General features: G+C 51.4%; 1 protein-coding gene across 1 annotated transcript; it reads right to left on the bottom strand.

Annotated features, from left to right (window-relative positions):
* Positions 1 to 2,060: 2,060 nt before the first annotated feature.
* MKNK1 (MAPK interacting serine/threonine kinase 1) lies at positions 2,061 to 18,114 on the bottom strand. Its single transcript, XM_073593943.1, has 12 exons — positions 17,964 to 18,114; positions 16,210 to 16,311; positions 15,666 to 15,763; positions 12,638 to 12,717; positions 11,513 to 11,586; positions 10,642 to 10,746; positions 5,875 to 5,930; positions 5,696 to 5,791; positions 4,687 to 4,881; positions 4,001 to 4,165; positions 3,690 to 3,733; positions 2,061 to 3,601 (listed from the first exon to the last, which is right to left on the bottom strand). The coding sequence occupies exons 1-12, from the start codon at positions 17,971 to 17,973 to the stop codon at positions 3,376 to 3,378; spliced, it is 1,251 nt and encodes a 416-aa protein (XP_073450044.1). The 5' UTR covers positions 17,974 to 18,114; the 3' UTR covers positions 2,061 to 3,375.
* Between the last annotated feature and the right edge of the window lie 5,259 nt (positions 18,115 to 23,373).

Here is a 23,373-nt window from a genome sequence, read left to right as displayed (position 1 = left end):
ATTTTCCTTCCACTTCACAATCGTGTGCCACTTTGTGTTGGTCGATCACATAAAATACATATACGTTTTTGGTTGTAACATGACAAAATGTGGAAAGTTTCAAGGGGATGAATACTTTTTCAAGGCACTGTATGCATCGCATACTAGCAGGAGAAACTTACCTTAGAACAAAGCCCTCCAGAACCGCAATGTCACCGCTCAAAGGGCTGACATCTTCCCCGTCTTCCTTCTGCGTTCATGATCTCCAACTACATGAGTGTCCATGGGCGAGACGATGTCACTCCAACGCATGCACACAGGAGCAGCCGTTTCTGGCATTGTAAGCCAAACCTTCAGAGCGCACGAGCCAGTGATGTCATCGGCTGGGTGTACTCTGAATATCTCCTCAACTGTTAAAACACAGGAGGACCAACACCAGCAGATGACACGACTCCCCAAATCATCACTGACTGTGGAAACTTCACATGGACCTCATGCAACTTGGATTCTGTGTATCTCCACTCTTCCTCCAGACTCCGGGACCTCGATTTCTAAATTGAACGCAAAATTTCTCCACAGTCGGTGATGATTTGGGGAGTCGTGTCATCTGCTGGTGTTGGTCCTCCTGTGTTTTATCAAGTCCAAAGTCAGTGCAGCTCTCTAGCAGGAAATTGTAGAGCTCTTCATACTTCCCTCTGCTGACCAGATTTATGGAGATGATGATTTCATTTTCCAGCAGGATTTGGCACCTCCCCACACTGCCAAAAGTACCAAATACCTGGCACATGATCATGGGCTCACTGCGCTTGATTGGCCAGCAAACTCGCTTGACCTAAATCCCATAGAGAATCTGTGGGGTATTAAGAGGAAGATGAGAGACACCAGACCCAACAATGCAGACGGGCTGAAAGCCCCTACCAAAGCAACCCGGGCTTCCATAACACCTCAGCAGTGCCCCAGGCTGATCACCTCCATGCCACGCCGCATTGATGCCACAATTCATGCAAAAGGAGCCCCGACCAAGTATTGAGTGCATCCTATTCTGTAAATCAGGGATATGCAATTAGCGGACCTCCAGCTGTTGCAGAACTACAAATCCCATGAGGCATAGCAAAACTCTGAAAGCCATAAGCATGACAGCCAGAGGCATGACGGGACTTGTAGTTTTGCAACAGCTGGAGGTCCACTAATTGCATATCCCTGCTGTACATGGACAGACTTTTTAACCAAGTCTAAATTTCTGTAATCAATTTTTTTTTTTTTTTTTATTGGTCTTATGTAATATTCTGAGATACTGTATTTTGGGCTTTCACCAGCTGTAAGCCATAATCAAATTCAAAAGAAAGGAATGCTTAAAATATATCACTCTGTGTGTAAAGAATCTATATATACGTATCACTTTTTGAATTAAAATTAGAAAATCATCAACAAAAATTCATTTTATGAGATGCACCTGTATCTACAAGTAAAGCTTATTATAGGCTTACCTGTAGGTACAAGTGGTGTAACAGTTTACTACCAGATGCTCAGTGTCCCGCCCTGTACGACAAAGAAAAGAACTACAAAAAGATCAGACTTTTTTCAGCCGAGCAGACATAAGGCGTCTGTCCTCCTAGGACACTAGCAAAAAAAACAAAAAAAAAAAACCCCCGAGGCATGCTGGGAGTAAGGAGGGATATATACTGGGCTGGCACTGTTTTTTTTTTTTTTTTTTTTCTGTCTCCTGTAGGCGACAGTATAGCCCAAGGATCCTCAAACTATGGCCCTCCAGCTGTTGCAGAACTACATATCCCATGAGGCATTGTAAAACTCTCACATTCACACACATGACAGGAATTGTAGTTCCTGAACAACTGGAGGGCCATAGTTTGAAGACCCCTGGATGTATCTGAATCCCTGTGCCCCTCAGATGATCATTAGGGTGTATATCAGATAAGCTGAGTGCATGATGGTGCAGATGGGCTCTATGTGAACAGCAGCTGAGTATTCTGGGAAAATAAAAGGAATGATAGGAGGAAGATACAGAGGAACTCCGACACCGGAAACCCTGAACAAACAACACGGCTCCACACACACACACATTGCTATAAAAGATAAAAATTTATTTCTTTCGATATGAATTAAATAACAAATCGACAAATAAAACTCTCTGCAGGATCTTCACATTTTGGCCGGAACAGATTTACATTCTCTGTACAAAACCTTTCCTCGCCCACCATACAAAAATATGTAATGCTAAAAAAAAATAAAAAAAATAACTTCTCTGTACACAAAAATGGCACAACAAACTCTTCTGATGAAGAGAAACACAAAACAGATGGACATGACATACAGACGGATATAAGAACATACAGACGGACATGAGGCAGTTATGTTGACGGCAGAGCATATAGTGTGTGTGTGGGGGGGGGGGAGGGGGAATCACATTCATCGTCCGCCATTCCTCTTCCTACTCTTATGGCGTCTCCAATAGCACCCGAGACACCCGTACAATTCTGGAGGAACACGCAGAGGTAAGCGTCACCGTTATTTAACTATATTGATTTCTTCTTCTATAAAAAAGGAAGCTCCGAATTATTAGTAAAAAGTTTAAAAACAGGATTTAGATAAAAGCAATGTATAGAAGAGCCGCTGACACGGGGCCCAGACTGGGGATATATATAGGACGGGCCGCTGACACGGGGCCCAGACTGGGGATATATATAGGACGAGCCGCTGACACGGGGCCCAGACTGGGGATATATATAGGACGAGCCGCTGACACGGGGCCCAGACTGGGGATATATATAGGACGGGCTGCTGACACGGGGCCCAGACTGGGGATATATATAGGACGGGCCGTTGACACGGGGCCCAGACTGGGGATATATATAGGACGGGCCGTTGACACGGGGCCCAGACTGGGGATATATATAGGACGGGCCGTTGACACGGGGCCCAGACTGGGGATATATATAGGACGGGCTGCTGACACGGGGCCCAGACTGGGGATATATATAGGACGGGCCGTTGACACGGGGCCCAGACTGGGGATATATATAGGACGGGCCGTTGACACGGGGCCCAGACTGGGGATATATATAGGACGGGCCGTTGACACGGGGCCCAGACTGGGGATATATATAGGACGGGCCGTTGACACGGGGCCCAGACTGGGGATATATATAGGACGGGCCGTTGACACGGGGCCCAGACTGGGGATATATATAGGACGGGCCGTTGACATGGGGCCCAGACTGGGGATATATAGAAGAGCCGCTGACACGGGGCCCAGACTGGGGATATATAGAAGAGCCGCTGACACGGGGCCCTGAGGATATATAGGCAGACAGCTGACATGAGGCCCAGACTGGAGAAAAGTGCCATATGATGGGGGTACAGCGCAGTCCTCCGAGGTCACACCCCCAGAGGGGCACTAACGGGAGCGCTGCCTTTGCTGGCCAGGGCCTGGGCTCGGCGCTTGGCCAGGCGAGATTTAGAGGGAGGAGAAAGTCTCATGGAGCAAATCTTCTGGATAAAACTTTCATTCTCGTCACTCAGGTCGCTGTCATGTTGGGAAAGCTGGCGGTTCACTGCGATGGCTTCTGCTGCAAAGAGTGTGAGCTCCTTGGTGCTGCTGTTCCTGTAAGACAGAGAGGGATGTATGACCACTTACACCCGACAAGAAGACAAGAGCAGCACCAATACTGGGCTCATCAGTGAAGACTTACCTCTGAAGAACCATCGGGGTGGGCAGTCCTCTCTCCGGAGCATCCTAAAAAAAAAAAAAAACACCACTGAAGAGATGGGAATCAAAATACAACACAAGGGCAAAACACAGGGGGGAGGCGATAGGACAGAAACCAAGGAAGGCAAAAAGATTGGGGGGGGGGGCAGCCAGATCAGAGGCATTAGGAGGTAGATGGGCAGAGCACAGAACACACACCTCAAGGGGAACAGGCAGCAAAGATGTTGTCATTGAGAAGTGACAGGAGAAACAAGAGTAGTAGCGGAGTACAGCAGGAAATCCAGAATCCCTTACCCCCTGCACCCACGGGTGCTGCAGAACCTGAGCAGCGCCGAGCCGAGCTTTGGCGTCCCGAACCAGCAGCTTAGAGATGAGATCTTTGGCAAGGTTGGAGATGTGCGACCAATCCTTCTCCGGAAATTCGTACTTCCCCTCCTGAATACTTTCAAACAGCTCATTCTAATAGTAACACAATGCAGAATAGTGTCAGCACTCTAGTATACAAATCAGAGCAACAAGTCAGTCACCCACTCCAACCCCCCCCCCCCCCCCCCCAATGCAAAACAACGAGCCAACAGTCACCACCACCCCCCAAATACAGGACAATGAGCCCCCCAGTCACCCCCCCAAATACAGGACAATGAGCCCCCCAGTCACCCCCCCAAATACAGGACAATGAGCCCCCCAGTCACCCCCCCAATAGAGGACAATGAGCCGCCCAGTGACACCCCCCCCCCAAGACAATGAGCCCCCCCAGTGACCCCACCCCAATACAAGACAATGAGCCCCCCCAGTGACACCCCCCCCCCCCCCCAATACAAGACAATGAGCTTGCAGTGACACCCTCCTTCCCAATACAAACTCAGGTCACCCCCCCCAGTCACAGCTCAGTGATCCCCCTTACAACCTAATCACCAGGTGCGACTGAAATTAGGAATTGGCACATACAGAGTGGTGAGCCCGGGCTCGGTGTACAGTACCTGGCAGACTTTGCAGACCTCTCCTCGGTCCCAGCCACAGTCCGCTCCACAGTTGCCCACAAATGGAGGGTATCCGCTCAGCATGATGTACAATATGACCCCCAGGCTCCACAAGTCGCAGCGCTTGTCATAGAACGTGGCCTCGTCCGTGAAGACTTCCACCACCTCCGGAGCCATGTATTCCGCTGAGCCACACTGCAAGAGAAGACCATACATGTGTCAGCAAAGACAGGAGGGAACCCACCCAACGACGACAACTGTCCACACTGGAACCCACCCACCCAACGACCTTGGTCAGGACTTGTGACCACTGCCGTGTCTGGCAGTAACTATTCTTGCCAAGCCAACTGGAATGCTGGACAATTCCTTGAACGATCCGATCTTTACCTTTGAACTCTTTGCTCCTCCCATGAGCTTTCTATGCCAGCCAGGTCTCTGCACTTCCTGTTTGCCAGATTGTGCTCTTCCCCAGCCAGCATCACGCTCCTTTGTGTACCTGCAGCTGTCCATAGCCCCACTAACACTTACTGACCTTTGGCTTGTTTACTGAATTTGCTACTGCTTGATTCCTACCTGCTATATCTACTACTGGACCCCGGCGTCCTGCTCGTGGCCTCCCCGGTGTCCCGCTCGTAGTCTCCTCTATCTTACTACTATCCCACCTCAGTTATTAATGAGCTCACGCGTCTCCTCCACTCTCTCCCCCTCCATGAATATCAGGATGTTATGAAGCCAGTATCAACCTAATACAGAATTCTGTCGGCAGCCAGCAGATGGCGATCTATGACGGCACATGTAGGAGGAGGCTGCTGTCGATATGGATCATCAAAATAGCAATCAGATATAATGAGAAGGCCAAAGCATTGAGCTCAGCTCGACCCACAACTCCTCCCCGTTAGTGTACGTGGACCAGAACTGAACAGAGACCCACCCACCCCACATGGAGACCGACCACACGTTCCCGACCATAGAGCCCCACATCATACTATGGATGGCTGGCTGCACTTACTGGAGTGGTCAGCTCCGGGGTGGTGATGGGTGTGCACGCGCTGTTCAGCTTCACTCCGCTTCCGAGGTCAAAGTCACAAATCTTCACCGGCGATACCTAAATGCACATCAGAAGTTATTTCACAATGTGACCGCCGAGCAACCAATCCGCAGCACAGAAAGATGAAATACAATTCTTACCTTGTCCTCATACTGACACAAAATGTTTTCTGGCTTCAGGTCCCGATGTGCAATTCCTAAAAAGGTGGAAATAATCATCAACATGCCAGACAAGACACACACTTTTATAGTAAGCGGGGGGTAGGTAGCGGGGTGAGCGCACTTTCAGGTACAGATACCAGTCCAGTGAAATTTATAGGCTATATTAAGGTTGCACTGATATCAAGCCATTTATTGGTGAGTACTGATACTTTGTGGTGAGATTTGTGTCCATACATAATAAACGGGCGCAAATCGCACGCAATTTGAACAGGAATGCACTGCGATTCCTGTCCAAATGGCATGCAATTTCCACGCAGGCAACATACCAGGAGAGAGATAGAGATACACAGTTGTGCTCATAAGTTTACATACCCTGGCAGAATTTGTGATTTCTTGGCCATTTTTCAGAGAATATGAAAGAAAAGTTTTCGTGTTATCATTCACTCATGTTTAGTGTTTGGCTGAAGTCATTTATCATCAACTGTGTTTACGCTTTTTAAATCATGACAACAGAAACTACCCAAATGACCCTGATCAAAAGTTTACATACAGTGGGGACGGAAAGTATTCAGACCTCCTTAAATTTTTCACTCTGTTATTTTGCAGCCATTTGCTAAAATCATTTAAGTTCATTTTTTTCCTCATTAATGTACACACAGCACCCCATATTGTACACACAGCCCCCCATATTGTACACACAGCCCCCCATATTGTACACACAGCGCCCCATATTGTACACACAGCGCCCCATATTGTACACACAGCGCCCCATATTGTACACACAGCGCCCCGTATTGTACACACAGCGCCCCGTATTGTACACACAGCCCCCCGTATTGTACACACAGCCCCCCGTATTGTACACACAGCCCCCCGTATTGTACACACAGCCCCCCGTATTGTACACACAGCCCCCCATATTGTACACACAGCCCCCCGTATTGTACACACAGCGCCCCGTATTGTACACACAGCGCCCCGTATTGTACACACAGCGCCCCGTATTGTACACACAGCACCTCATATTGTACACAGCACCTCATATTGTACACAGCCCCCCCATATTGTACACACAGCCCCCCATATTGTACACACAGCCCCCCATATTGTACACACAGCCCCCCATATTGTACACACAGCCCCCCATATTGTACACACAGCCCCCCATATTGTACACACAGCCCCCCATATTGTACACACAGCGCCCCATATTGTACACACAGCGCCCCATATTGTACACACAGCACCCCGTATTGTACACACAGCACCCCATATTGTACACAGCCCCCCATATTGTACACACAGCCCCCCATATTGTACACACAGCCCCCCATATTGTACACACAGCCCCCCATATTGTACACACAGCCCCCCATATTGTACACACAGCCCCCCATATTGTACACACAGCACCCCATATTGTACACACAGCACCCCATATTGTACACACAGCACCCCATATTGTACACACAACACAGAATTGTTGACATTTTTGCAGATTTATTAAAAAAGAAAAACTGAAATATCACATGCTCCTAAGTATTCAGACCCTTTGCTCAGTATTTAGTAGAAGCCCCTTTTGATGAGTCTTTTTGGGAAAGATACAACAAGTTTTTCACACCTGGATTTGGGGATCCTCTGCCATTCCTCCTTGCAGATCCTCTCCAGTTCTGTCAGGGGGGTGGTAAACGTTGGTGGACGGCCATTTTTAGGTCTCTCCAGAGATGCTCAATTGGGTTTAAGTCAGGGCTCTGGCTGGGCCATTCAAGGACAGTCATGGAGTTGTTGTGAAGCCACTCCATTGTTTTAGCTGTGTGCTTAGGGTCATTGTCTTGTTGGAAGGTAAACCTTCGACCCAGTCTGAGGTCCTGAGCACTCTGGAGAAGGTTTTCATCCAGGATATACCTGTACTTGGCTGCATTCATCTTTCCCTCGATTACAACCAGTCGTCCTGTCCCTGCAGCTGAAAAACACCCCCACAGCATGATGCCGCCACCACCATGCTTCACTGTTCGGACTGTATTGGACAGGTGATGAGCAGTGCCTGGTTTTCTCCACACATACCACTTAGAATTAAGGCCAAAAAGTTCTATCTTGGTCTCACCAGACCAGAGAATCTTATTTCTCACCATCTTGGAGTCCTTCAGGTGTTTTTTTTAGCAAACTCCATGCGGCTTTCATGTGTCTTGCACTGAGGAGAGGCTTCCGTCGGGCCACTCTGCCATAAAGCCCCGACTGGTGGAGGGCTGCAGTGATGGTTGACTTTCTACAACTTTCTCCCATCCCCCAACTGCATCTCTGGAGCTCAGCCACAGTGATCTTTGGGTTCTTCTTTACCTCTCTCACCAAGGCTCTTCTCCCCCGATAGCTCAGTTTGGCTGGACGGCCAGCTCTAGGAAGGGTTCTGATCGTCCCAAACGTCTTCCATTTAAGGATTATGGAGGCCACTGTGCTCTTAGGAACCTTAAGTGCAGCAGAATTTTTTTTGTAACCTTGGCTAGATCTGTGCCTTGCCACAATTCTGTCTCTGAGCTCTTCAGGCAGTTCCTTTGACCTCATGATTCTCATTTGCTCTGACATGCACTGTGAGCTGTAAGGTCTTATATAGACAGGTGTGTGGCTTTCCTAATCAAGTCCAATCAGTATAATCAAACACAGCTGGACTCAAATGAAGGTGTAGAACCATCTCAAGGATGATCAGAAGAAATGGACAGCACCTGAGTTATATATATGAGTGTCACAGCAAAGGGTCTGAATACTTAGGACCATGTGATATTTCAGGTTTTCTTTTTTAATAAATCTGCAAAAATGTCAACAATTCTGTGTTTTTCTGTCAATATGGGGTGCTGTGTGTACAATATTGGGGGGCTGTGTGTACAATATTGGGGGTCTGTGTGTACAATATGGGGTGCTGTGTGTACATTAATGAGGAAAAAAAAAAAAAAAAAAAAAAACCACACACACAACACAGGAAAGGGATATAAAAAGATATCCAAGGAATTGAGAATGCCAATCAGCAGTGTTCAAACTCTAATCAAGAAGTGGAAAATGAGGGGTTCTGTTGAAACCAAACCACGGTCAGGTAGACCAACTAAAATTTCAGCCACAACTGCCAGGAAAATTGTTCGGGATGCAAAGAAAACCCCACAAATAACTTCAGGTGAAATACAGGACTCTCTTTCAAGATGTACAATAAGGAGGCACTTGAAGAAAGATGGGCTGCATGGTCGAGCCGCCAGAAGAAAGCCATTACTATGCAAATGCCACAAAATATCCCACTTACAATACGCCGAACAGCACAGAGACAAGCCTTAAACCTTCTGGCACAAAGTCATTTGGATCGATGAGACCAAAACTGAGCTTTTTGGCCACAACATAAACGCTTCATTTGGAGAGGAGCCAACAAGGCCTATGATGAAAGGTCCACCATTTCTACTGTGAAACACGGAGGTGGATCGCTGATGTTTTGGGGATGTGTGAGCTACAAAGGCACAGGAAATTTGGTCAAAATTGATGGCAAGATGGATGCAGTCTGTTATCAAAAAATTCTGGAGGAACATTTGCATTCATCAGCCAGGAAGCTGCGCATGGGACGTACTTGGACATTCCAACATGACAATGATCCAAAACACAAGGCCAAGTCCACCTGTCATTGGCTACAGCAGAATAAAGTGAAGGTTCTGGAGTGGCCATCTCAGTCTCCTGACCTCAATATCATTGAGCCACTCTGGGAAAATCTCAAACGTGCCGTTCATGCAAGACAGCCCAAGAATTTACAGGAACTGGAAGCTTTTTGCCAAGAGGAATGGGCAGCTTTACCATCTGAGAAGATAAAGAGCCTCATCCACAAATACCACAAAAGACTTCAACCTGTCATTGATGTTAAAGGGGCAATACACGGTATTAAGAACTGGGGTATGTAAACTTTTGATCAGGGTCATTTGGGTAGTTTGTTGTGATTATTCCCCCCCTCCAGGAACACCAATGACGGGTTACTATTCCCCCACCCAGGAACACCAATGATGGGGCACTATTGCCGCCCCCCCTTCCTCACAGAAATACCAAAATTGACGTTTTGCCAAGTTCACTCACTGTTTTAAATAAGTAAACCACTACCTTATATGGCATCTCGGCACTCACGGCTGCTTCTCTCCTCTCTTCCCTCGGGGAAGCAGACGGCACTGAGAACACCCCTCTGACCTCAGCGAGGAGGAGAGAGGCGGACGCGCCCCGGTCACATGACTCCAACTCTTCTTCTAATCCCTGCTCCACTAGGCGGGGCTAAATTACAACTAATCATGGCTCCTCCTACTGGACCAGGGAACAGGAGAAGGGGGAGAAGAGTCGCACACCTTTGGGATGAATTATAGAGGCGACTGCGTGCCAGGCCTTCTCATCCAACATCAGTCCCTGACCTCACAAATGCTCTTCTGGAAGAATGGTCAAACATTCCCATAGACACCCTCCTAAACCTTGTGGACGGCCTTCCCAGAAGAGTTGAAGCTGTTATAGCTGCAAAGGGCGGAGCCAACTCAATACTGAACCCTCCGGACTAAGACTGGGACGCCATTAAAGGTCATGTGTGTGTAAAGGCATGTGTCCCAATACTTTTGGCAAGTGTATTTATTAATACACAGACACACACAGCGTCAGTAGATTCATACATCTATAGTGAAGCTGATCTGACGCCATCTGCACTTATTACGCAGTCAGTTGTATAGACAGCCGCCCCTCCCCCCATCTCACCTTTTGTATGGAGGAAGTCCAGGGCCAATGCGATATCCCGGACCACCGTACTGGCCTCCTTCTCATTAAAGTGCTTCCTCCTCTGGATGTGGGACAGTATAGAGCCTGCAGACACAGCAATGATGATGTCATAGAACGGAAATCAAAGTTCCTAACAATCAACACTACAATGACCCAACACCGATCCATTACCCAACCAATACCGATCCATTACCCACCCAATACCAATCACCATACTGATAGATTACCCACCCAATACTGAACCAATACCCAGCCAATACTGATCTATTACCCGCCCAATACCGATCCCCATACTGTTCTATTACTACCCCAACACTGATCCATTACCCACCCAATACTGATCCCCATGCTGATCTATTACCCACCCAATACTGAACCAATACCAATCCCCATACTGTTCTATTACTACCCCAATACTGATCCATAACCGACCCGAAACACATGAAGAGTCAGAACAGGAGGAGGACAAAAAAAAAACAAAACAACCACCAATGGAAGTCGTACCCTATGAGTGATTATCCCCCTCCATCCCATCTATGGACAGACCCCGCCGATGGTAGCAGTACTCATCCCCCCCAATCCCGGGTATATCTACAAACAGACCCCAAAAGGCAGCCGTACCCATCCCCCCCACCCCAGGTACATCTATGGACAGACCGCCGGCGCACACACTTCTCTACCACCACTCCTATTCTACAAGCCAGGATGTGCCAGTGTTTCCTGCAACCAGCAGATGGCGCCATAGGAGAGCGTTCTCCATTACTGATGCATTCCCGGACTCTGACGTTCCACCGGTGAACTTTGTTTTCTGCCATTGCTCAGAGAACCGGAGTCACCGGACGCGGCTCACCTCCTCGCAGCTTCTCAAACACCAGATAGAAGCGAGTGTCGTCTTCACAGAACTCGATTAATTCCAGAATATTCCTGAGGAGCGAAAAGAAGGTGAACGTCAACCACCAAGAACATTGCTCACTCCACCTCCCACCCACTCCATCCACAGTGCCCCACCCACTCACTCCACAGTGCCCCACCCACTCACTCCACAGTGCCCCACCCACTCACTCCACAGTGCCCCACCCACTCACTCCACAGTGCCCCACCCACTCACTCCACAGTGCCCCACCCACTCACTCCACAGTGCCCCACCCACTCCCTCCACAGTGCCCCACCCACTCCCTCCACAGTGCCCCACCCACTCCCTCCACAGTGCCCCACCCACTCACTCACTCCACCCACTTCATCCACAGTGCCCACCCACTCACTCCGCCCATTAGATAGAAAAGCAGTCCTATGGATTCCTAACATACCCGCCACATCCCCCTCCCCATCTGCTCTCCCCCGCCCCCCCACTCAAGCCCTCAAATGCAAACACCCCCCCCAACCTGCTCCCACACACAAACAACCCCCCCCCCCCCCCCGTCCGGCTGTAGAGAAGACAATCACTGGAGCAATGTGTGCGGTCAATCTAAGGCCTCCTGTTTGTGGGAGTCACACTGTCCAGTTTTCACATTCAGACATGACGATGGACTCTATGGGGCCACAATACCCTCACCTGGGACTCCAGGAAACCCCCCCCCCCCCCCAAGACTGATGGTGGGAAAGGATTTTCCATCTGTTGTCTGCTCTCCAGGACCCCCGTGGCTGGGATTCCCCTCACTTCCTGTTCCAGTGACACTCAGGATGTGACCAGCACAAGTAGTGAGGGTAAAGCAGTAAAGACCCAACAAGAGGGTCCCACCCCACCCTTCCATCCAACACTAAGAAAAAATACTTGGCTGGAATTCCACTTTGAAAATCAATAAACCAGAGAACACTAAGTGTCCATGGCAACCGGATCGTCTCCATGCCCAACAGGGAAAGTAAGAAGGTGATTGGCTGTTATGGACACTCAGTGATCAGACAGAAATACATCCTGTGTGCGTCCACATACCGACCCCCAAACATCACAAACTATTTCTATTCTGGAGGTAATTACTTGTTGCCTTGACACTGATACAAAGTCTCCACTTCCCGGAACACTCGACTGCGGCTGTGCCCCGCCTTCTTCTCCACGATCTGCAGGAGGAATGAAGGTTAGACAGTTTCCCGGACAAACCACCAGAGGGAGACAGAGCCCAACCCGCCATGCACGCCTCCGCCAACCACCTGCCCCACTCCAACCCCCCCCCACCAACTATCCGCCAACCACCTTCCCCACCAACCATCCGCCAACCACCTTCCCCACCAACCATCCGCCAACCACCTTCCCCACCAACCATCCGCCAACCACCTTGCCCACTAACCATCCGCCAACCACCTTGCCCACTAACCATCCGCCAACCACCTTGCCCACTAACCATCCGCCAACCACCTTGCCCACTAACCATCCGCCAACCACCTTGCCCACTAACCATCCGCCAACCACCTTGCCCACTAACCATCCGCCAACCACCTTGCCCACTAACCATCCGCCAACCACCTTCCCCACTAACCATCCGCCGCACCAACTATCCGCCAACCAACCACCATCCCCACTCCGACCCCCGCACCAACTATGAACCAACCACCATCCCCACCAACTATCCGCCAACCACCTTCCCCACTCCGACCCCCGCACCAACTATGAACCAACCACCTTCCCCACTCCGACCCCCGCACCAACTATCCGCCAACCAACCACCGCACCAACTATGAACCAACCACCATCCCCACCAACTATCCGCCAACCACCATCCCCACTCCGACCCCCGCACCAACTATGAACCAACCACCATCCCCACCAACTATCCGCCAACCACCATCCCCACTCCGACCCCCGCACCAACTATGAACCAACCACCATCCCCACCAACTATCCGCCAACCACCTTCCCCACTCCGACCCCCGCACCAACTATCCGCCAACCAACCACCATCCCCACTCCGACCCCCGCACCAACTATGAACCAACCACCATCCCCACCAACTATCCGCCAACCACCATCCCCACCAACTATCCGCCAACCACCATCCCCACTCCGACCCCCGCACCAACTATGAACCAACCACCATCCCCACCAACTATCCGCCAACCACCTTCCCCACTCCGACCCCCGCACCAACTATCCGCCAACCAACCACCATCCCCACTCCGACCCCCGCACCAACTATGAACCAACCACCATCCCCACCAACTATCCGCCAACCACCTTCCCCACTCCAACCCCCGCACCAACTATGAACCAACCAACCACCATCCCCACCAACTATCTGCCAACCACCTTCCCCACTCCGACCCCCGCACCAACTATGAACCAACCACCTTCCCCACTCCGACCCCCGCACCAACTATCCGCCAACCAACCACCATCCCCACTCCGACCCCCGCACCAACTATGAACCAACCAACCACCATCCCCACCAACCAACCACCATCCCCACCAACTATCCGCCAACCACCTTCCCCACTCCGACCCCCGCACCAACTATGAACCAACCACCTTCCCCACTCCGACCCCCGCACCAACTATCCGCCAACCAACCACCATCCCCACTCCGACCCCCGCACCAACTATGAACCAACCAACCACCATCCCCACCAACCAACCACCATCCCCACCAACTATCCGCCAACCACCTTCCCCACTCCGACCCCCGCACCAACTATCCGCCAACCAACCACCATCCCCACTCCGACCCCCGCACCAACTATGAACCAACCAACCACCATCCCCACCAATTATCCGCCCGCCAACCACCTTCCCCACCAACTATCCGCCAACCACCTTCCCCACTCCGACCCCCGCACCAACTATGAACCAACCACCATCCCCACCAACTATCCGCCAACCAACCACCATCCCCACTCCGACCCCCGCACCAACTATCCGCCAACCAACCACCATCCCCACTCCGACCCCCGCACCAACTATGAACCAACCACCATCCCCACCCCGACCCCCGCACCAACTATGAACCAACCACCATCCCCACCAACTATCCGCCAACCACCATCCCCACTCCGACCCCCGCACCAACTATCCGCCAACCACCATCCCCACCAACTATCCGCCAACCAACCACCATCCCCACCAACTATCCGCCAACCAACCACCATCCCCACTCCGACCCCCGCACCAACTATGAACCAACCACCATCCCCACCAACTATCCGCCAACCACCTTCCCCACTCCAACCCCCGCACCAACTATCCGCCAACCAACCACCATCCCCACTCCGACCCCCGCACCAACTATGAACCAACCACCATCCCCACCAACCACCTTCCCCACTCCAACCCCCGCACCAACTATGAACCAACCAACCACCATCCCCACCAACCAACCACCATCCCCACCAACTATCCGCCAACCACCTTCCCCACTCCGACCCCCGCACCAACTATCCGCCAACCAACCACCATCCCCACTCCGACCCCCGCACCAACTATGAACCAACCACCATCCCCACCAACTATCCGCCAACCACCTTCCCCACTCTGAACCCCGCACCAACTATCCGCCAACCAACCACCATCCCCACCAACCACCTTCCCCACTCCGACCCCTGCACCAACTATCCACCAACCACCATCCCCACTCTGAACCAAGCACCAACTATCCACCAACCACCTTCCCCACTCCGACCCCCGCACCAACCAACCACCATCCCCACTCCGACCCCCGCACCAACTATCCGCCAACCAACCACCATCCCCACCAACTATCCGCCAACCACCTTCCCCACTCCGACCCCCGCACCAACCAACCACCTTCCCCACTCCGACCCCCGCACCAACCAACCACCTTCCCCACTCCGACCCCCGCACCAACCAACCACCTTCCCCACTCCGACCCCCGCACCAACCAACCACCTTCCCCACTCCGACCCCCGCACCAACTATCCGCCAACCAACCACCATCCCCACCAACTATCCGCCAACCACCAACTGTCAACCAGCTTCCCCGCCAACCACCTTTCCCGCCAATAGCCTTCCTCACTCAGATCTTTATAACGTTACATTCAGTAGAACTGTGTAGTGTCACCTTCACGGCGTAATCCTTCCCAGTCTGGAGGCTGATGCATCCCTGGACCTTGGCGTACGCTCCTTCTCCCAGCAGCTCATCAGTCAGCTGGTACAAGTCTGCCAACAAAGACATTCCAAAAATCAGAGCAGAGAAAGCATAAGGGGGGGGGGGGAATTGATCAAAATTGGAGTGGATGTGTTCTATCTTCAGTTGGTTCATGTAAGCTTTGAAAAATAGAAGCCGATTGGTTGCCATACACAGAGCTGATTCTGGATGCTCCAGTTTTGATAAATTCCTCCAACTAACAACCAATTTTTTCCCTGTCCACTCTGCAAATGATAAGCTGGGCCTAATATTCCCCTCCCCCTCCTCACACGGGACAAACCGAGGACAACTGACCCCCTCCCGTTCATCCTATCTCTGATCAATGGAGACGGATCACTCCTCCGCAGAGGACAATTCCAGAACACTTCTCTGAGGAGAACCTCTGGGAGGATGGTGGGATGAGTTTATGGCCAAGGTGAGCATCTGGAACTGAACACCAGACGTAATTTCCACAAACCTGCAAACTTCCCGGTGAAGCTGTCTGCCGCTCGGGTCCTCCGCTTCTTCTTCTTCCGTTTTCCGGGGTCGTCTATCGGGATGTGCTGACTGCTGACCATTTCTGTGCCAAAACAGAAGAAAGGGGTCACCGTGTGCCATCACCAGAGAAGGCGACCCCAACATTTCCCTCCCTCCCCACTTTCCCCGACCTCACAGAGCCCCCCCCCTTCAGGGTCCCCAACTTCTCCTGCCGTCAGAGCCCCTCTACCACCAGGATCCCTGACTTCTCCTGACCTCACAGAGCCCCCCTCCCCCCAGGATAACCAACTTCTCCTGACCTCACAAAGTACCCCTCCCCCAAGGGGCCCTGAATTCTCCTGACCTCACAGAGCTCCCCCTCCCCCAAGGGGCCCCAACTTCTCCTGACCTCAAAAAGCCCCCGCCCCCCCAACTTCTCCTGACCTCACAGGGCATCGCCCCCCCCCCTCCCCCCAACCTCACAGGGCCCCCCACCCCAGGGGCCCCAACTTCTCCTGACCCCACAGAGCCCCCCTCCCCAAGATCCCCAACTTCTCCTGACCCCACAGAGCGCCCCCAACTTCTCCTGACCCCACAGAGCGCCCCCAACTTCTCCTGACCTCAAAAAGCCCCCGCCCCCCAACTTCTCCTGACCTCACAGAGCACCCCCTCCCCCAAGGGGCCCCAACTTCTCCTGACCTCAAAAATCCCCCTAGGCTCCCCGACCTCACAGGGCCCCCCACCCCAGGGGCCCTCAACTTCTCCTGACCCCACAGAGCCCCCCTCCCCAAGATCCCCAACTTCTGACCCCACAGAGCCCCCCCAACTTCTCCTGACCCCACAGAGCGTCCCCTCTCCCAAGGGGCCCCAACTTCTCCTGACCACAAAAAGCCCCCAACTTCTCCTGACCTCACAGAGCATCGCCCCCCTCCCCCCAGGGCCCCAACCTCTCCTGACCTCACAGATCCCCCCCTCCCCAAGATCCCCAACTTCTCCTGACCCCACAGAGGCCCCCCAACTTCTCCTGACCCCACAGAGGCCCCCCAACTTCTCCTGACCCCACAGAGGCCCCCCAACTTCTCCTGACCCCACAGAGGCCCCCCAACTTCTCCTGACCCCACAGAGGCCCCCCAACTTCTCCTGACCCCACAGAGGCCCCCCTCCCCCGAGGGGCCCCAACTTCTCCTGACCTCAAAAAGCCCCCACCCCCCAACTTCTCCTGACCCCACAGAGCGTCCCCTCTCCCAAGGGGCCCCAACTTCTCCTGACCTCAAAAAGCCCCCGCTCCCCAACTTCTCCTGACCCCACAGAGCACGCCCTCCCCCGAGGGGCCCCAACTTCTCCTGACCTCAAAAAGCCCCCGCCCCCCCAACTTCTCCTGACCTCACAGAGCCCCCCTCCCTCCCCCCAGGGGCCCCGACTTCTCCTGACCTCACAGAGCATCCCCCCCCCTCCCCCCAGGGCCCCAACCTCTCCTGACCTCACAGAGCCCCCCCCCCCCCCCCCCAACTTCTCCTGACCTCACAGAGCCCCCAACTTCTCCTGACCTCACAGAGCCCCCAACTTCTCCTGACCTCACAGAGCCCCCAACTTCTCCTGACCTCACAGAGCGCCCGGCTGTACAGGGTAAGTGTCCGGCCAGTGATTGGCTCCCCCATACCCGGAAGTACAGACCATTCCCGGGAGAGTCATCCCTGGACCGGGAGGAGCGGACCCTCCGAAGATAATACACCCGGATCCCATCCCCCTCCTCACCTGCCGGCATCAGTCGGGTCACCGGGTGACACTGAGACTCTCCGACCCGTCCAGCAGCTCCCGCACTCTTCACTCAGACCCCGCCCCTTCTCTGATTGCCATCCCTCGCTCTCACCCCGCCCTTTCCTACCGGCCGTCCTCCTACGTTCTGTCTCCTGATTGGTTGGGTGAGTGGGCGGAATTCTCACACCCGGAAGTGTCGCCGCTGAGGTGACGGAGTGCTCTGCTAGATAACCAAGAAAATGGCCGCCGGGAGCAAAATGGTGGAATGGAGAAGACCCGCCCCGGAAATCATGTCTTCATTATGAAGGTTTATTCTCCTCCGATAACTAAATACTTCTCATCCCCCTACATCTCTGGAGAGGAGAGCACTCCATGAGGGGGGCCACACCCCCTTACTTTATTATTAAACGTATGTAGACATAGGACACGCCCCCTGCCACACCCTTAAAGGACGTTTCTACAAATTATTAGTTAAGCCCACAAGAGGTTTTTTTTTTTTTACCTCTAATATTCCTTTATATTGGCTTTTGGAAATGTACAAATGTAGCAATTTAGAATTCAGATGAAAGGTTTAGCTCTGGGAGACACTTTCTGAAAGATAAAAAGTGCATTTGATATACAATTATATAAATCAGACCAAAATGAGGGACATGTAATAAGAATATTCCTGCGCTACCCAATTGGAAAAAGAAAAGAAAACAAGATCTCAGAAAAATAGTGAAAACACACGTATGCGACTGGACAGCTGCATGCACCGAAGCAAGGGTCAGACATAGGCCCAAAATCAAACTGAGGTATAGGGGGGGTGGTGCTGCGCTAACCAGAAGAAAGCTGTAAATCTCTGTCTGTGGTCGATTAATAAAATGACATAAAATCGCATAATAAATCGCATAAATAAGTGTTGACTCTAAAAACATTCAAGTCTTAATAATCAGCATCATGTGTATGTGAAAAAAAGTGCATAAAAAAATCCTTTTCAGTTGGTATATACTAAATGACAAAAAAAATCGCATGTAAAATCGCATAAATAAGTGTTGACACTAAAAACATATAAATCTAGATAATCATGTGTAGGGGCACAAAGGGACATAAACACTACTTCATTCATGTGAATAATTCTAAATAAAAATACATAGAATAAATCAGAAATAACCATCAAAAACATATCCTTATAAATGGTGCAAAACGTACAAAGTGCCAGTGCTTACAGATGATCTAGATATCGCAAATAAAACACATCAATCCAACGCAATATGGATAATAAATAATATAAATAAATGTCCCAATAATAGTGATATAAAATATATTGTGCTGGCCTGCGAAACAAATGACCAATGACATGCCAGTAAGTGCAGCAAACTTCCCCTGAAGAAGTCACGTGATCGGTGATGACACGCGTAGGGACGGAATAGGCTGTTTCACATTGCTAGACACAGAACGAGTTCGCTGCTCGTAGGAGAGAGGTTTGCTCTGCATTGTTTTTATGTGAGTACATCTACTTAAAGATTTTTAATAAAGCATTACCTGGTTAATACATACTTCACTATCAAGTACCTTTGTCCTGCATATTCCTGTACATACATACCTGAGATATGGAGGCTGAGTTAGGATCCGCGCTGGTCCAGGACCCCTGATAGGACCATAGCCACTTGTAATCAGCTGCCATTAGGATAACCCAACACCGGCAAGCGTGGATATAGGGACGCGATGGAGGCTCAGGACCTGGCGTTTTAGCTACAATTCATGCGGTTGACCTAGCACCGCTAGGTAAGGGGCCACTGCTTACATTAGTGTTTTATGCACGAAGAGGACACTGAGTGAATTGCATCCCAGACACCCCACTGTTGTTTTGTTGAATACACCAGAACTTGCTTTTGCACCTTCAATGACTTTTACACTGGCACTTTAAGTTTGCTGCACTTACTGGCATGTCATTGGTCATTTGTTTCGCAGGCCAGCACAATATATTTTATATCACTATTATTGAGACATTTATTTATATTATTTATTATCCATATTGCGTTGGATTGATGTGTTTTATTTGCGATATCTAGATCACCTTTAAGCACTGGCACTTTGTACGTTTTGCACCATTTATAAGGATATGTTTTTAATGGTTATTAGTGATTTATTCTATGTATTTTTATTTAGAATTATTCACATGAAGTAGCGTTTATGTCCCTTTGTGCACCTACACATGATTATCTAGATTTATATGTTTTTAGTGTCAACACTTATTTATGCGATTTTACATGCAAATTTTTTTTGTCATTTAGTATATACCAACTGAAAAGGATTTTTTTATGCACTTTTTTCACATACACAGGATGCTGATTATTAAGACTTGAATGTTTTTAGAGTCAACACTTATTTATGCGATTTATTATGCGATTTTATGTCATTTTATTAATCGACCACAGACAGAGATTTACAGCTTTCTTCTGGTTAGCGCAGCACCTCCCCCCCTATACCTCAAAATGAGGGACAAATGAGGGGCAAAGAGGGACAGAGGGACATTGCTCCAAATCAGGGACAGTTTAGAGCTATGTATCAGGGCGTACATTTTGCATGAAAGGCGCAGAGTCCGGGTGATGTCGGGGTGAAGGGTGTACAGTCCGGCTGTTGTCAGGGTGAAGGGCACAGAGTCTGGGTGTTGGGGTGAGGGGTGTACAGTCAGGGTGAAGGGCGCAGAGTCTTGGTGTTGTCGGGGTGAAGGGTGTACAGTCCAGGTGTTGTAAGGGTGAAGGGCACAGAGTCTGGGTGTTGTCAGGGTGAAGGGTGTACAGTCCGGGTGTTGTCAGAGTGAAGGGCGCAGAGTCTGGGTGTTGTCGGGGTGAAGGGTGTACAGTCCGGGTGTTGTCAGGGTGAAGGGCCCAGAGTCTGGGTGAGGGGTGTACAGTCTGGGTGTTGTCAGGGTGAAGGGCGTAGTGTCTGGGTGTTGTCGGGGTGAGGGGTGTACAGTCAGGGTGACGGGTGCAGAGTCTTGGTGTTGTCGGGGTGAAGGGTGTACAGTCCAGGTGTTGTCAGGGTGAAGGGCACAGAGTCTGTGTGTTGTCGGGGTGAAGGGTGTACAGTCCGGTTGTTGTCAGGGTGAAGGGCGCAGTGTCTGGGTGTTGTCGGGGTGAAGGGTGTACAGTCTGGGTGTTGTCCAGGGGGAAGGGCGCAGAGTCTGGGTGTTGTCGGGGTGAGGTGTGTACAGTCTGGGTGTTGTCCGGGGGGAAGGGCGCAGAGTCTGGGTGTTGTCGGGGTGAGGGGTGTACAGCCCAGATGTTGTCAGGGTGAAGGGCACAGAGTCTGGGTGTTGTCGGGGTGGGGGTGTACAGTCCGGGTGTTGTCAGAGTGAAGGGCGTAGAGTCTGGGTGTTGTCGGGGTGAGGGGTGTACAGTCAGGGTGAAGGGTGCAGAGTCTGGGTGTTGGGGTGAGGGGTGTACAGTCCAGGTGTTGTCAGGGTGAAGGGCGTAGAGTCTGGGTGTTGTCGGGGTGAAGGGCTCAGGGTCCGGGTGTTGTCAGGGTGAAGGGCGCAGGGTCCGGGTGTTGTCAGGGTGAGGTGTGTACAGTCCATGTGTTGTCAGGGTGAAGGGCGCAGAGTCTGGGTGTTGTCGGGGTGAGGAGTGTACAGTCTGGGTGTTGTCCGGGGGGAAGGGTGCAGAGTCTGGGTATTGTCGGGGTGTACAGTCCGGATGTTGTCAGGGTGAAGGGCACAGAGTCCGGGTGTTGTTGGTGTGAGGTGTATACAATCCATGTCTTGGGGTGAAGAGCGCAGAGTCTGGGTGTTGTCGGAATCAGGGGGCAGAGTCCGGGTGTTGCTGGGGTGAGGGGGCAGAGTCTGGGTGTTGTCAGGGTGAGGGGTGTACAGTCTGGGTGTTGTCAGGGTGAAGGGTGCAGAGTCCGGGTGTTGTTGGGGTGAGGGGAGTACAGTCTGGGTGTTGTCAGGGTGAAGGGTGCAGGGTCCGGGTGTTGTCAGGGTGAAGGGCGCAGGGTCCAGGTGTTGTCAGGGTGAAGGGCACAGGGTCCGGGTGTTGTCGGGGTGAGGTGTGTACAGTCCATGTCTTGGGGTGAAGAGCGCAGAGTCTGGGTGTTGTCGGGATCAGGGGGCAGAGTCCGGGTGTTGTTGGGGTGAGGGGGCAGAGTCTGGGTGTTGTCAGGGTGAGGGGTGTACAGTCTGGGTGTTGTCAGGGTGAAGGGTGCAGAGTCCGGGTGTTGTTGGGGTGAGGGGAGTACAGTCTGGGTGTTGTCAGGGTGAAGGGTGCAGGGTCCGGGTGTTGTCAGGGTGAAGGGCGCAGGGTCCAGGTGTTGTCAGGGTGAAGGGCACAGGGTCCGGGTGTTGTCGGGGTGAGGTGTGTACAGTCCATGTCTTGGGGTAAAGAGCGCAGAGTCTGGGTGTTGTCGGGATCAGGGGGCAGAGTCCGGGTGTTGTCGGGATCAGGGGGCAGAGTCCGGGTGTTGTTGGGATCAGGGGGCAGAGGCTGGGTGTTGTCGGGATCAGGGGGCAGAGTCTGGGTGTTGCTGGGGTGAGGGGTGTACAGTCCATGTCTTAGGGTAAAGAGCGCAGAGTCTGGCTGTTGTCGGGATCAGGGGGCAGAGTCCGGGTGTTGTTGGGATCAGGGGGCAGAGTCCGGGTGTTGTTGGGATCAGGGGGCAGAGTCCGGGTGTTGTTGGGATCAGGGGGGCAAAGTCCGGGTATTGTTGGGGTGATTACGACTACACAGCCCTCACCTCCACCGGGCCACATCACCCTACGGGGGAGGAGGGACTCCTATTCCTATGCTCTATTCCTAGCTGTATCTTTTAGTCTTATAGCTTTTACTTTCTCATATTTCTCGATCATAGGATTAGTCGGGGGGTCGTGTGGATCCAGGAATTTGTCCCATGGGCCGGCCAGCACATCCAGAGACACCCCCGCCCCCCCCCCCCCCCTGCTGTCTGTCAGTCTGTTGCCCTTTATGCCCCATACAGGGGGAAGTTCTGTTTATTTGATATGTTTTTTTTATATACTCACTGATATTTTTCACATATAAGGTGAGATTTTGTGTTTTTTGTATAAGATTTTCCTCCTTTTGTGACTGATTTGTATGGAACGTTTCCTTTGCTCTCTCCATAGTCTACCTCATCGTACCGTCTACAACTTTATGTACCCAACAATAATAGCTGGTCCTGATGAAGCGGGGGATCCTGCGAAACGCGTAGACCTACCTAAGCACATGTCACAGCGATGGGATTGGCCCATTTTATTCACACAGTTCCCTCAAAATCTACTCAACTCTGTTTTATTTTTCAATGCTAATATTTGTAATAAAGATTGTCTTTTAATGAATAAAGTTTTGTTGCTTTGACTCCCAGAGGCTTATTTAAAGCCCCAATTATGAGTTACATTGTATACTTTGTTACAATGCGGGACGATGCCTTG

The sequence above is a fragment of the Aquarana catesbeiana genome, linkage group LG07 (assembly GCF_042186555.1).
Source record: "Aquarana catesbeiana isolate 2022-GZ linkage group LG07, ASM4218655v1, whole genome shotgun sequence".
Lineage (NCBI taxonomy): Eukaryota > Metazoa > Chordata > Amphibia > Anura > Ranidae > Aquarana > Aquarana catesbeiana.
Note: the sequence above shows the minus strand (reverse complement) of the source record. Positions and strands in the feature narration are given on the sequence as shown.

What these genes read in the sequence shown, in the direction of transcription:
- MKNK1 (XM_073593943.1), bottom strand. An exon ending in GGACTTCCTCCATACAAAAG is followed by an intron (nt 5,931 to 10,641) that starts GTGAGATGGGGG and finishes CCACCTTTTTAG; the next exon opens with GAATTGCACATCGGGACCTG. An exon ending in AGCACCCGTGGGTGCAGGGG is followed by an intron (nt 3,734 to 4,000) that starts GTAAGGGATTCT and finishes TTTTTTTTTTAG; the next exon opens with GATGCTCCGGAGAGAGGACT.